This window comes from Taudactylus pleione, unplaced genomic scaffold, assembly GCF_031769625.1.
Source record: "Taudactylus pleione unplaced genomic scaffold, aTauple2 ptg000513l, whole genome shotgun sequence".
NCBI classification, from domain to species: domain Eukaryota; kingdom Metazoa; phylum Chordata; class Amphibia; order Anura; family Myobatrachidae; genus Taudactylus; species Taudactylus pleione.
Window position 1 is genome coordinate 3,810,194 of NW_028284915.1, and position 14,807 is coordinate 3,825,000.

Genomic DNA, 14,807 nt, shown 5'->3' on the forward strand with positions numbered 1-14,807 from the left:
CAATGCTGACACTTAATGCTGGGCAATAGCAGTATCTCCCTCCCAGCATATATAAGGTAGTGCTAGCAGGGCAGCGCTGCTGAAACCTGTCAATCGCAGCTCTGTCAGTCTCCCAATGCTGGTTGAGGGTGCCGGCTAAATCGCTGTTAGCAGGTCAGCAGTGGCTGTGTCCATGCGCATTCACTGATTTAAAGTTGAATGGAAATGCCAGCAAACTCTGCCATGGCTGTAGTCCATCCACGACACAAATATAGGCTGTCGAAACTGGATTATTGGCTGAGACAAGATCAGTTTAAAATTGAATCGCAGCGACACCATCTTGCGACTGGCCGCAAGACGCCATTTTACGAAATGGCCGCCTAAGCGCCACTTTAGATAAACTCACACTTTAGTATATGTGGTGATAATACTATTAGCATCACGTGAATGCATCTGTGACCTTCGCCGTAAATTACGGCGATTCACCAGAAGCCTATTTCATGACTTTACGTATTATAAAGGATATATTTCAGAAATGGCTTTACAGTATGTCAAAAAATTGGATTGCATTAGATGAATAGAGCAAATGGCTACGTGACAACTAGCTTGTGTAGATAAGCTTCCTGGACAGTGTCTGCCCTCACTACAGGTGGTCTGGCTCGAATACACACCTTACATTAGCAAGCTTCCTGCAATTACATGATTTCAAAGACTAGAGTGTCATCTTAGGTCTGTCTCTTTTGAAGCCTGGGACAGGTGGGGGGGACTGCTGACAGAGTGGGCATGTGGAACTATCTGGGTCAGCTTGTCACACTGCTAAGATGTTCACTTAGTGAGAGTTAAGTGCACCCTTCCTCATACACACATTAATACGCACAATTGCGCTGTTAACTGGTCGCATATTAGCGAATGCATAGGACTTTGTATGAAACCGCTGTTTTATTAGCTTTATGCGCACGCATCTGCCCCAAGTTAACTAGCGTCCTTATATCAATCCCCGCATACTCACACATTACATATTCACAAATAAGGTATAATAAGCTTTAAAGTATATGATTTAAGTTGGTTCAGTTAGTTTAAATGCTGTGAAATAAAGATATTTGATAACTAAGGTTCTATACATGTTAAGACAGCCGTGTTTGGTTTCTAACTGATGCGTACTCTTTCAACAGAATTCCGGTACTATCGGTGAGGAGATCGCATCATGCATTCCCAACTTATGGACCGCAGAAACTACAAGCAAAAAAATTAATATTTTATGAACAACTGTTAGGATGTAGCATGGGGAGGCGGGAGGGAAAAGACCCTCAGTTGTTAGAGGCTGGGCGAGTCTATTTGAACCAGCCTGTTAAATGCACTGTAACATATGCTTCTCCCCTGGGAACCAATGCCATAAGCAAGAAACTTCTCTATTGTCCTGTCTATTCTGGGGGGGTATAAACATGTGTGCTCAAACACTGGGTCTTTAGTCTTCTTGTTGAATGCTGATTGATAGAGGTTTTCTTTCTGAATGCCAGGATATGGTCCAGAGGCGCTGCGTATGTATACTGTACTTGGGTCTGTATAATTCCTTTGCGCTAAATTGTACACAGATCATAGCGTGTAACTGACTGTACTTTTACTTGAATAATACTTTGTGCTTCGGAACCACATGTTCTGAGTCTGGAGTCTCTATTTATTGTAAGACTGCGTACGCAAATTAGCGCCATCCTTAGAGGTTTATAGGACGGATTTTAGAAGGTACAGGCAGGGGTATATAGAGGTTCATTTTAATATCGTCAAGGCGCACAGTGTAAGAAAGGCAGTCCTAGGGTGCTTAAAAGCAGGAAACTGTAGTACACCACTAAATCCAAGAGGTGCAGTGAGGTGCCCTAACGCATTTCTCGGCAGTAGATAAGGCTGGTTGTTTAATAAGAAGGAATGCCTTTATCAGCTAATGGCAGACGTTTATATTGATACAGTGTCAGGAGGCACCAGTGCTCATTTATTTTATTTTTGGATCACTATTTGGCACTGTAGAATCCTTGTATGTTTATGAATATATTTTTGTATTTATTGTGTACCTATTTTATTTGTGCAATAATTATTTCCCTATCTGCGCTGCAGTGTTTGAGGAGCCTGCCACCAAGAAGAAGATCCGAGTAAGTGCTGGTGCGGGGAGGGGTAGCACAAACACAGGCGGCTGCTGAGACATATAGGGGGGAGAGATACAGGCTGCTGCAGTAATACAGGGGGGGAGGGGGAGGGACACAAACTGCTATAGACGCACCAGTGGGGGGGTTTCTAAAAGGACAAAGTCTATAGTTATGGTGGTGGGGGAGGGGCTGCAAATTACTGCCTTGCTCTGGGTGACAAATATAGTTTTGGCTCTGGCAACATCACTTTCACTGTGTTCCCATTCTGCAGCCCAGTCTGAGAGACTACAGTCAGGTGCATAAATATTGGGACATTAATAGAATTTTCATATTTTGGCCTCTATTCACCACCACAATGGCTTTGAAATGAAACAAACAAGATGTGCTTTAACTTTTTCAGATTTAATTTGAGGGTAATTACATCCAAATCAGGTGAACGGTGTAGGAATTACATGGTTTCTATATGTGCCTCCCACTTTTTAAGGGGCCAAAATTAATGGGACTATCAACTCAAAAGCTATTTCATGGACAGGTGTGGGCTATTCCCTTGTTATTTCATTATCAATTAAGCAGGTAAAAGGTCTAGAGTTGATTCTAGGTGTGACATTTGCTTTTGGAATCCGTTGCTGTCGACTCTCAATATGAGATCCAAAGAGCTGTCACTATCAGTGAAGCAAGCCATCATTAGGCTGAAAAATCAAAACAAACTCATCAGAGAGATAGCAAAAACATTAAGTGTGGCCAAATCAACTGTTTGGAACATTCTTAAAATGAAAGAACGCACCGGAGAGCTCAGCAACACCAAAAGACCCGGAAGACCACGGAAAACAACTGTGGGGGATGACAGAAGAATTATTTCCCTGGTGAAGCAAAACCCCTTCACAACAGTTGGCCAAATCAAGAACACTCCAGGAGGTAGGTGTATATGTGTCAAAGTCAACAATCACGAGAAGACTTCACATGTGTGAATATAGAGGGTTCACCACAAGATGTAAACCATTGGTGAGCCTCAAAAACAGGAAGACCAGATTACAGTTTGCCAAACAACATCTAAAAAAGCCATTACAGTTCTGGAGCAACATCCTATGGACAGATGAGACAAAGATCAACTTGTACCAGAGTGATGGGAAGAGAAGAGTATGGAGAAGGAAAGGAACTGCTCATGATCCAAAACATACCACCTCATCAGTGAAGCATGGTGGTGGTAGTGTCATGGCATGGGCATGTATGGCTGCCAATGGAACTTGTATTTATTGATGATGTGACTGCTGACAAAAGCAGCAGAATGAATTCTGAAGTGTTTCGGGCAATATTATATGCTCATATTCAGTCAAATGCTTCAGAACTCATTGGACGGCGCTTCACAGTGCAGATGGACAATGACTCGAAGCATACTGCAAAAGCAACCAAAGAGTTTTTTAAGGCTAAAAAGTGGAATGTTATGCAATGGCCAAGTCAATCCCCTGACCTGAATCCGATTGAGCATGCAATTCACTTGATGAAGACAAAACTGAAGGGAAAATGCCCCAAGAACAAGCAGGAACCGAAGACATTTGCAGTAGAGGCCTGGCAAAGCATCACCAGGGATGAAACCCAGCGTCTGGTGATGTCTATGCGTTCCAGACTTCAGGCTGTAATTGCCTGCAAAGGATTTGCAACAAAGTATTAAAAAGTGAAAGTTAGATTTAGGATTGTTTAGTTTGTCCCATTACTTTTGGCCTCTTAAAAAGTGGGAGGCACATATAGAAACCGTTCTAATTCCTACATCATTCACCTGATTTGGATGTAATTACCCTCAAATTAAATCTGAAAGTCTGCAGTTAAAGCACATCTTGTTTGTTTCATTTCAAAGTCATTGTGGTGGTGAATAGAGTCCAAAATATGAAAATTCTGTCAATGTCCCAATATTTATGCACCTGACTGTATGTCACAGACAGCCACAGATTCTGAGTCGCCTATGCCCCTTACCCCACTGATGTCTGCCCCCTGTCATCCACTGGTGGCCACTTCCCCGGCCATATCATCACTTCCAGGACTCCTTGTTCTTCTTTATGCTGAAGATCATTCTTAATGACATTGGCTGTATGCTCCTAGGCCACATGTAAGAAGTCTGCTTCTCAAATTACCCATTATTGAGGTTCTGTTTGAAAGGATAACTATGGATTTGGTGGACCTCTAATAAAATCTGCCCAGGGCCATCAATACATTTTGGTGATAATGGAAAACGCTACCAGATACCTGGAAGCAATACCATTGCTAGAGAAATAGTAGATGTCTTTAGCAGATAGGGGATACTGTACTAAAGGAAATCCTGACTGATCGGGGTACCCCATTTATATCGAAATTCATGAAAGAATTATGGTACCTGTTTAAAATTACTCAGCTAAGAACATCCGTGTATCACCCCCAGAATTTAATAAAACAAAGAAAACATGCTAAAGAAAGTGAATAAAGATGGAAGAGATTGGGATTATTTGCGACCTTATTTATGACTTGTCATTAGAGAAGGTTCCCCAATCATCCACAGGGTTTTCACCTTTTGATTTGTTGTACGGGAGACGCCCAAGGGGATTGCTGAACATTGCAAAGGAGACATGGGAGGGGCAATCTAGGCCTTATAGAACTGTTATTAAGCATGTTTCTCAGATGCAGGAAACAACTATAGAAGAAATGGACGGCACTAATAGTGAAAAAAATAAATATATAGTAGTATTACTTGACTGAAACAAGAACATCAAAACAAGGCTTCTCTCGATTAAAACACTTAATAAGCAGAAACACATATCATAAATAAAACACAAACATACGGCCAAAAATGTATACAAATAATAAAAATAAATAAAATAATAATAATTATAGTATTACCACTTTGCCGCTGCTGTATTCATTAATTATTTAACGTTTAAAGGGAAATTTCCCGTATGAGTCCAAGATAACCTTTGTGATCACAAATATAAAAAGCAATAGTTCCTGTATATCTGAGGAATATGTGGGGTATAATGTGCTCACGAGCAGGATGGAGCCCTCCTAAACAATCTGTTTGTATTAGGAGATATACACAGAGAGAGGCAAAGTCTATCTCGGTGTTGCCCCAGTTTGTGTGGGCACACCGTATCCGTTCTCCTATGCAGGTGAGTTGATATGAGCGGCAGTGCACTACTATTTGGTGTCCTTACTTCAACACCTGGAAGACAGCGGATTGAGATATGTATATCAAATAATAGATGGGACAAATAAAAGTATATATACACGAGAACATACTAAAGAAAAGTATCCACTGATTGCAATAACTTCTTATTTGAAAGTATGAAAATAAAGGTATGTAAACACAATATCATCACAAATTTTTGATCGGGGTGTAGACAATAGTCTGGATGACATGCTGCTCCCTTGCTGGAAAGGCGATATCCACATGAAGAATATATGGTCAGATATGCAGAATGATAAATCAGGAAACAGAAAAAATGGGTATGGCAAAATGTATTCCCTAACTTGGAATTAGGAGAGATGATCAAATTCACAGTAAAACTAAATAAACATCTGACATCAGCATCATACATGGAGATGCATCTTAAAATACTACACTGTGCATATATAACGCCAAAACTAAAGTGTATGATGGGCGTCTCTACAAACTCACAATGTTTTAAATGTGAAGAAAAATAATTTGATGCATTGTTTGTGGCATTGTATAGAGGTTAAGAAATTCTGGATATCAGTACATATGTATATAAGCACATTGATAGGGAAAATATATGGGTTCACACCAGAATGGGCAATATGCAACCATATAAATGAAACTAGAGGGGATAAATGGTTAAAAGCAGTGGTCAGCTAAGATTACAGCAATAGCAAAAAAGATCATATTAACAAAATGGACATCTACACCCAATTGAAATGGAATCATTCCATGCTGGGACCACGCATCTATTCAAAATTGAATGGATAGAAATGTTATATGATAAAGAAAAAAATTTAAAAGTTTTGTTCAATATGGTTACCGTATATATATATATATATATATATATATACACACACACACACACACACACTGTATATATAAATCAACTTTGCAAGAAAGGAAGGACATGAATAGAGAAATAAGATTTACTAAATGGTGTACAGAAGAAGAAACATATAAAGGTCACACGGTATTTAGATGTTGAGAAAAAAACAATAAATAAATGGTATGTAAAGCATAAAGAAGGTTGAGAGAGGAAATACAACATGGTGGTATAGATAATAAGAAGAGGAAATACCTGAGAAAATAGGGTGAATGTACATAACTATGGAAAATGTTTTAGGATGATGGTAATACGAAATTTTGCAAATAAAAAAAAAATATTCTCAACAAACTGCACAATCTGGAACTTTGGGACGCTGTGGAATGTTTGATTGATGTTCACCTTAAATCCCGCGTGAAGTTTCTTGGTTCCATGGTCGTACTCCGATAATCACATAGTAAACATTGCTTTCCTAATATGTCAATATGTGTCCTCCACTTTTAGAATACCCATTTATAGGAATCTTTAAGACCCCAGGACCACCCGGGTTTAATCTCACACTAAAACACTAACCTTTTGCAATCTAAGAATTAGTGCATTCTTGGCAGTTAAGAAATAACAACTGTAATTGGTAACCTATATTAAGGATAAGTACTTTAATTATATTATGAGTCTCACTTACCTAGCTGGCTGAAGCCTCTGCAAGACAGCCGCTTCACCCACCTCCCGAAGTCACCTGTGGGTTGCTGTCTGTCCTGAAGTGCTTCTAAACACCCACCACAAAAGCAAAGGAACACAGCTTAGAAAACCTACACTGCCTCAACTATAAAGAAGAAGCTCAAGAGAAGCAGTGAGAAATTGACTAAAGCTGGCCATACACGGGACGATTTTTAACACGATTTACAGGTTGGACAGACCAATCGTTTGCAAATAGTTGTATTTTGAGTCTTCTGCGACCCCGCCGTCATCTAGTTGGATCGCCGATCAGATGGTTTTGCAGAGATCTCAACTGATTGTGTACGATGTGATACACTTCTATGCATCTTATCCTATGATCTTAATGACCAATCGTACACCATTTGACCACATCTTATGAAGAATTTAAAGGGAAGAATTTCAAGGCTAATCGTACAACTGATCATACCAACTTTGAATCTAACCGTGTATGGGGGCCTTTATTCTCGACTTGATGTGTATCTTGTATTTCCCACACTGTATATTTACTAAAGTGTGGGTTTATAGAAGTAGAGATGTTGCCCATAGCAACCAATCAGATTCTACTTATTTATCTAGCACCCTCTAGAAGATAATAGCTAGAATCTGATTGTTTGCTATGGGCAACATCTCCACTTCTATAAAACTGCACTTTAGTAAATATACCCTGTGTATCATGTTTCTATGAATTGTTTATCCTGACCTTTTAACCTTTGCAGTACACCAAAAATGGCTGCTTCACCTGTTGTGGATAGTATGAACAATATGGTGGACCGATGTTCTAGGTATTTGATGTGATCTAGGTATCTGTTGCGTATTTTGTATTTCCACCACGTATCATATTTCTAGGTTTGTGGTGATACTCAACGGTAATGAGGACTGGCACCTTCTTTTTCCTGGACACAGGCACTTCTTCTTTTGTATTTGCAGACCCTCCAACATGACCTCTTCCACCAGGTACAAAATGCTCTGCTACTGGACTTCCTTCTTAATTTATGATTGCAGCCACCTGTGGTGAAACACCTGCCTCATCTATTAACTAGCTCAACACAGGTGGCTGCAATCATTAATTAGGTAGGAAGTCCATGAGCAGAGTATTTTGTACCTGGTGGAAGGGGTCATTTTGGAGGGTAGGTATTTGCGGATTATTTTAACACTCCTTCCAAGAACTTTTATCTCCAGACTAGTCCATTCTAGCTACTTAAAAGGCCAGGGTAACACTAACCTAGCCACAGGACCTTCGCAGTTTGAGTACTGCCACTTTTTTTTCATACAAAAAACTCATTGTTTCTATGTATTTTTTATCCAGCCACTTGAACCACATCGCTGCCTTACTCATTGTGGATAGGATGAACAGGGAACAGACAGGGATTTTGTCTTGCTCATTGTTACTTCTGTAGTGTGTATGTTGTACTGTAGCTACTCTAGTGCACCCAGGTTGACTGCGTTACCCTCAAAAGTAAAACACATTGAGTCCTATAGTAGAAAAGCACTATATAAATTATATTATCATCATCCCCAGCTAGCAACAATAAACATATATAACTATATGTAATGGGTTGGGTACTGGATGCTGGCGGTCAAAAGCCCGACGCTGGCATCCTAACGGTTAGGATAATGACACCTGTCGGTTGGTAACCTAACCCTCCCCAATGCCTGAACCTAACCTACCCTTCCTCGCACCCTAAACCTAACTCTCCCCCCTTAGTGCCTAATGCTAACCCTCCCCCTAGTGCCTAACCCAGTTACTTACCTTCAGGATGGCAGCGGTCTGGATGTGAGTGCCGGCATTCTGAGCTCTGGAATCCCCCCTGTTGGGATTATGACCGCATCCAGTATGTAATACGCAAAGTGTAAATTACTCCAGGCTAACACAGGTTTAATTTAAATGCATAATTATTAAAGGTGTTCCAACACCCAGGCAATATTCTTCATTCAATTTGGACATGTCACCAAACTGTTGGTCTTTGGTAGGATGTTGTGGACTTTGTGGCTACCTGTTGTCAATACCAAGAGTACAGAACTCAGTGTTGTGTTTATGCAGCCTGTTTGATGAGGGTGGGGTTCTTGGAAACTGAATCATATAGTGTTAAGTGTCATGAAGTGTTAATTTTTGCTAGAAGCAAAGATATGGTACACTTGCAGCACCTGTGTGGTTTAAAATGGGCTAATAATGCCTTTTTCTTATGACCCCCCCCCCCCCCCAAAAAAAAAAACTTACATACACAGGGGTTTCCCAGATTAGTATGTGGCTGTAAAGGATTCCTTGTGTACATCACTTTTCACTACCCAATAACATTCTATAAAGGTATACGCATGTAATTTATAAACCAATTGCTTTTAGCCCCTACAGTACTTTGGACTGATATTTCATGCTTGCTTGCAGCAGTATGTTTTCCTTTTTAGACTATTTTATTCCACCAAATGCTTTTTCCGTTATAAATATACACTGAGCACTAAATTTTCTAAAAACAATCACAAAAGCACAAAACAGTGTGATACAAAAAATTTATTGAGAGAATTATCTGATCAAATAGAACATACAATTCTGGGTCATGTTGGAAAGTAAATCCATAATTCATTATTCATAGCAACAGAACAGTACTGGTAATAAACACTGCCAAACACAGCAGATGTACAGTATTCCTTTGGGTTAAAATAATGTAACTACACTGACAAATAGTTAAGCAAATCATGCAGATTCCGGTGGTATCCTTACATTTATTGGAGAAACTGAAAATCACATACATGCTATAAAATTCCTTCACACACAAATAAGGAATCATAATGAATTATTTTTTTTATGTGTAAATTTATACAAACAGCATTATAAATAATCATGTTTTATATTTCTATAAAAACATTTGGCAATACATGTTTTAATCCCCCCCTGCCCTAACCGCAAGGTGCCCCTGGGCACTTTATGTGGCAAATTTTAAATATACATATAAAAAAACAAGAATACAATTCTGTTACTGGCAAGTTTCCTAGGAGTGTGCCAAATATAAATAGTGCATAAATCCAACAGTTGGACCGCTTTGAAAAAAGCAGCAATTACAATTATACAGTACACGTATGCACAGACATACACACACAGTTCAGATTTTATTCACATAGCTGAAAAAAGCATCCTTTTATGTGAAAATATGACTCCTACCATTCTACCAATGTAGATTCAGAAAATATATAACTATAATGTATAGTCCATCGTAAAAGAACAACTTCACCTCACCAAGATACACATCACTTTAAATCCTTCTTTATAAAGACATTCTCTAGTCAAATATGGTCATCGATAGCTGGATGATATGAAAGCAGCTTTGTATATTGCAGTTGGGAAGCAAAAGTTTTGTGAACAAAAATGCTTCACAAATCATATCAAAATCCAGACAGCTTCTGCTCAATACAGAAAACCTCTGCACAATGCTTCAAACTAGGGTAATCTTCGGCGGCTCTGCTGTGCTTTATTGCAGACGAAAAGCCTTTCATTTCGTCTGCCACAGCTTGCAGTCACAAGCAAGGAAGGCCATATAAAGCCACACGTCACTTTATACCTGTGCTTTCTTAAGACAAAAGCTTGGATCATAAGGGCTTATCAATAACTGTAACACCTAGAGAGAAGAACACAAACACTATTAGGTTACAGCTAAAGAATGGAGAGAAATGCAGTATTACATAAAAGGAAAAAAGCACATGATCGATTCAATATTTGTACTTTGTTTTTGCTCATATTATTTGAAAAATAGACAAAAACGTTAAACTTCAATTCATTGCAACAGTTTTCCCATATAATAATTATCCTAATGGTTTTATATGTGATTAGATCTGTTCTAAACAACAAGAGAGTAAGGGGTATATTTACTAAAGTGCAGATTTTTAGAAGTGGAGATGTTGCCCATAACAACCAATCAATCAGATTCTACTTAACATTTATCTAGCGCCATCTAGAAGATAATAGCTAGAATATGATTGGTTGCTATGGGCAACATCTCCACTTCTAAAAATCTGCACTTTAGTAAATATACCCCTAAGAGAGAGTCTCAGTGTAAGTGGTCCATCCTGTGCTGCACATGGCCATCATTGTAGTAATACATCATTGTAGTAATAATAAAATGTTATATGATAAATTATGTAAGCAGGCCGACACTCACTATGTCATCAGTGAGTATGATGCTCTCACAGTACTGGCGCCAGAATCCTGACATGGGCGTTGTGCTACTTAGAGAATACTACTTACCAGCACGGGTAGAATTCTCTAAGTAGCATTACACCCATATCGGGATCCTGGCTCCGGCATTGTGAAGTATTGTGAACATACTTACTATACAGATAGTGTCAACCTCCAGTGCCCAAACCATTATCTACAATAAAGAACTTTATATCTTTAAATTGAAATGGTGCAATTGCTGATATAATAGGCATAATTTTAGCATGATGCTTGATGTAAGGCCAGCTTATGTCTAACTTAGTATAAATAATAAACATTGAATTTTATTCAGATCCCTGATCATCAGAGTCCGCCAATCAGAAATATACATATTATCTTTAGCTACAAAGGGGTCATATGTAAATTGAGTCCTAATTAACTGAACCTAATAATAAAGTGCTAGCCTATAATTAGATCAGGAGTGCTTGTATACTATTCATATTTACATTTACTATTCGTCATTATGATTGATCTCAGGATTTGAGCAGTGGGTGTAATAATAATAAAACACCACTGACTCTCCTGCTCTGCAGCTACTGACTCACCACCCCAGGTCCTCTTGGACGACTGCTTCCACGGCTTTCTGACCCCAGCTTTGGAGTCTGCGGTGCTCCGATGCTAATCCATCCCCTCCCCGTTCTCCCTGTATCCATCCCACCACTGTCACTTGCACAGACCCACCGCTCTCCTCACTTACATGCTGCTGCTATCGTATTACAAATCCCGTCCTCCGATTGGCTGCTGCTTGGAGCCGTTTGCAGCATAAATTTGGTCACAGTACATTTACCCAGGTGACCCGGCCACAGCCTTGGGGGAAATTTTGCTAATAATAAAGACATGGATCTGTGCATGTGCTTGAGGCTCAGCAGTCCTTAAAATGCATTCGCCATGTCTAAAATCTGAGTTGCCATGGCGACCAGGATTTGACAAGCCCTGGTCTACGGTGTTCTCCAGGATGGTGCAAGAAAATTATGCAGTTACATTAAGTATACGAAAATATAAAACAGAACATGGTTTACCTGCGTAACTTCTCCCTGTGCTCATACAAGATGGCAAAAGTATCCATTTGTCAGCTGATGCGTTATAATACTCCACTGATGCCAAATTACAGGACCCATCATCACCTCCAACAACGTATATCATACCATCTACAGCACAAACACCTACATAATGACAAAAGGATATGGTAAGCAATAATAACACCTATATACTATATTGTGAATGTTTCACTCTTGCAGTAATTTCAGAACTATATAAGTTAAAGCTATTTCAGAAAACATCATCAAGTCATCTCAATCTGCATATTTATTAGCCCCTTTGCTGCAGGCACAACATCTTTTTAGTTGTGTGTTGTCATGGGTGTATATGATCGGTCCCTGGGCAATGATTGATGTTGTAGGCACTCATTATCGTCTTGCTGAAGCCTGGGAAGGATCCTAGATTCCCTGATGCTTATAGACCAATCTCATTGATTCCTACAGATGCCAAAATTCTTGCAAAAATGTTGTCCCTGGGACTTAAGCAGGTTATTACCTCTATAGTGCATCCAGATCAGACAGGTTTCATGCTGGGTAAATCAACCTCAAAAAACATTAAACGTCTCTACACTCATCTGCAGGCATTTCATGAGCAAGAATCAGCTTCGGTTGTTGTCTCTTTAGATGCGGCGAAAGCTTTCGACTCAGTGGAATGGCCCTATTTGTGGGAGGTTATGCGTTGTATGGGGGTAGGGCCGGTCTTCCTCACATGGGTACAACTTATATAAGATAGACCCAGTGCTAGAATTTCTGTTAACGGTTTTATTTCCCCCGCCATATTCATTACTTCGTGGTATGAGACCATTTTCCCCTGCCCTTTTTGCCCTATCAAAAGAACCACTGGCATGTATTCTGCGGACTCATTCTGATGTTGCGGGACTTCAGCTGATACAATAGATCTATATGCAGATAATTTACTTATGTTCCTTAAAGACTATAGGAAGGCCATGCCTGTTGTTATCAAAGTAATTGAAGAGTTTAGTGGATTTTGGGCCTCGTCACTAACTGGGGTAAATCTTCTATATTACCATTGCGAGGTGCTCCCCCCTGTTGCAACCCAAATTTCTCTATATATTACAACATTCCCCAGTATATATTTCTGCATTAATGTTTTCGGAAATTAAATAGTATGCTCTCTTCTCTTATTTGGACAGGTAAGAGGTCCCAAATAAAATTTGAAAATTTAAAATTTCACTAGATCCAGTGTGATTTTTAAATTTCGTTTTTATTACTACGCTGCACAGTTGGCTCATGTTTGGTCTTGGTTACAGGACAGCCATGCTGAATCTATCTACTGTTTTTGTCTCACAGGCAACGCCAGGACATACCCCTGCCCCCGCAGGCCTTGCTAAGTGGTAACATTTCCAAGAGTAGTCCTCCGCTGCTTGTCCAAGCAATTAAAATATGGCGTGAGGTACATACATTACTCTAGTTTGATGAGATTGTTCCGGACACCCCCTTGTGGTATTAATCTCGTTTTTCTGAATGGGATACTCTTTCTATTAGGCAGGTTTGGGATAAAAGGGGTATAGGTACAGAGGGGCAGTTTAAATTTAAATGGGGTTTTGAAACCCTTTACTCAATTGAAGGAAGAATTTCTTCTTCCAGCTCCATATTTGGACGGGTTTTTGCAACTCAGACATGCCCTGAATACCCAATTTAGAGATGATCCTCTTACTATTTCCAATTCCCCAGTGAAAGAATTTGTATTATCTTTAGGTCCTCGGAAGTCAATGTTCTCCCCAGAAATTTTTTCCAGCTTGGTGACATCAAGAAGTAGCCGGGCGGGGGCCATCACAATTATGCGAGCGCCGGGAAAAAGGTCATCTCCCTTACCATTCCAGTCCGACAGGTCCCAGGCTGCTCCCCCACTGGTTCTCAGTCAAAAGTGCCCATTATGCAGTGCCCCCTGTAGTTATCCGGGTGTAGTAGGTATTACCGCCGGACACCCGGCAAGGGTGAAAATCCTGATCGTCCCTAAGGTAAGTATCGCTAACCTAATTCCCCCCCCCAACCCTTCCTTAGGGGTGCCTCACCCTAACCTCCCCAAGTGCCTAACCCTAATCCCCCCTTCCCCACCGCCTAAACCTAAGTCCCCCGGGGGAGGTGGGTGCCTAACCCTAAATCCCCCCCGGGAGCCCTAATCCTAACCCTTCCCCCCCTGCGGCTGTCTGCGCCCGGTATCACTTCGATCGGGATGCCGGGCGTCGGTCTTCCGGCGTCTGGTTAATGACAGGCGTCTAGATTTAGACGCCTGTCATTAGTACCACGCCGGGATTAGAACGTCTGGAAGCTGGCGGTCGGGATTTAGACCGTCGGCTTCCAAACTACATCCCAGTTATCCCCATATGCAGTGCCCCTTGTATTTGTGCCCTTTATACATTGCCCCCTGTAGTTTTCCCCTTTATCATATTGCCCCCTGTAGTTTTGCTTTGCCCTTATGCAGTGCCCCTATGTAGTGCCCCCAGACTGGTCCCATATGTAGTGCCCGTAGGCTTAAATAGTGCCCCCAGACTGGCCCCTTATGCACTGCCTCAGGCTTAAATAGTGTCTCTTATGCAGTGCCACCAGGTTGGCACCTTATGCAGTGCCCCCAGGCTTAAATAGTGTCCATTATGCAGTGCCCCCAATCTGGTCCCTTATGCAGTGCCCCCAGGCTGGTCCCTTACGCAGTGCCTCCAGGATTAAATAGTGTCCCTTATGCAGTGACCCCAGGCTTAAATAGTGCCCC

At 40.6% G+C, this 14,807-nt stretch overlaps 1 protein-coding gene across 4 annotated transcripts in view; it reads right to left on the reverse strand.

The window, feature by feature from the left end:
- Positions 1 to 9,341: 9,341 nt before the first annotated feature.
- KLHL2 (kelch like family member 2) overlaps positions 9,342 to 14,807 on the reverse strand; it is a 166,532-nt gene continuing 161,066 nt past the window's right edge. For all 4 annotated transcript variants that reach the window (XM_088450296.1, XM_088450299.1, XM_088450297.1 and 1 more), the window contains 2 exons: positions 12,059 to 12,202; positions 9,342 to 10,443 (listed from right to left, as the gene is read on the reverse strand). In XM_088450296.1, the coding sequence (XP_088306422.1) occupies positions 10,415 to 10,443; positions 12,059 to 12,202 (173 nt within the window). In that variant the 3' untranslated portion in view covers positions 9,342 to 10,414. The remainder of the gene's footprint in view (positions 10,444 to 12,058; positions 12,203 to 14,807) is intronic.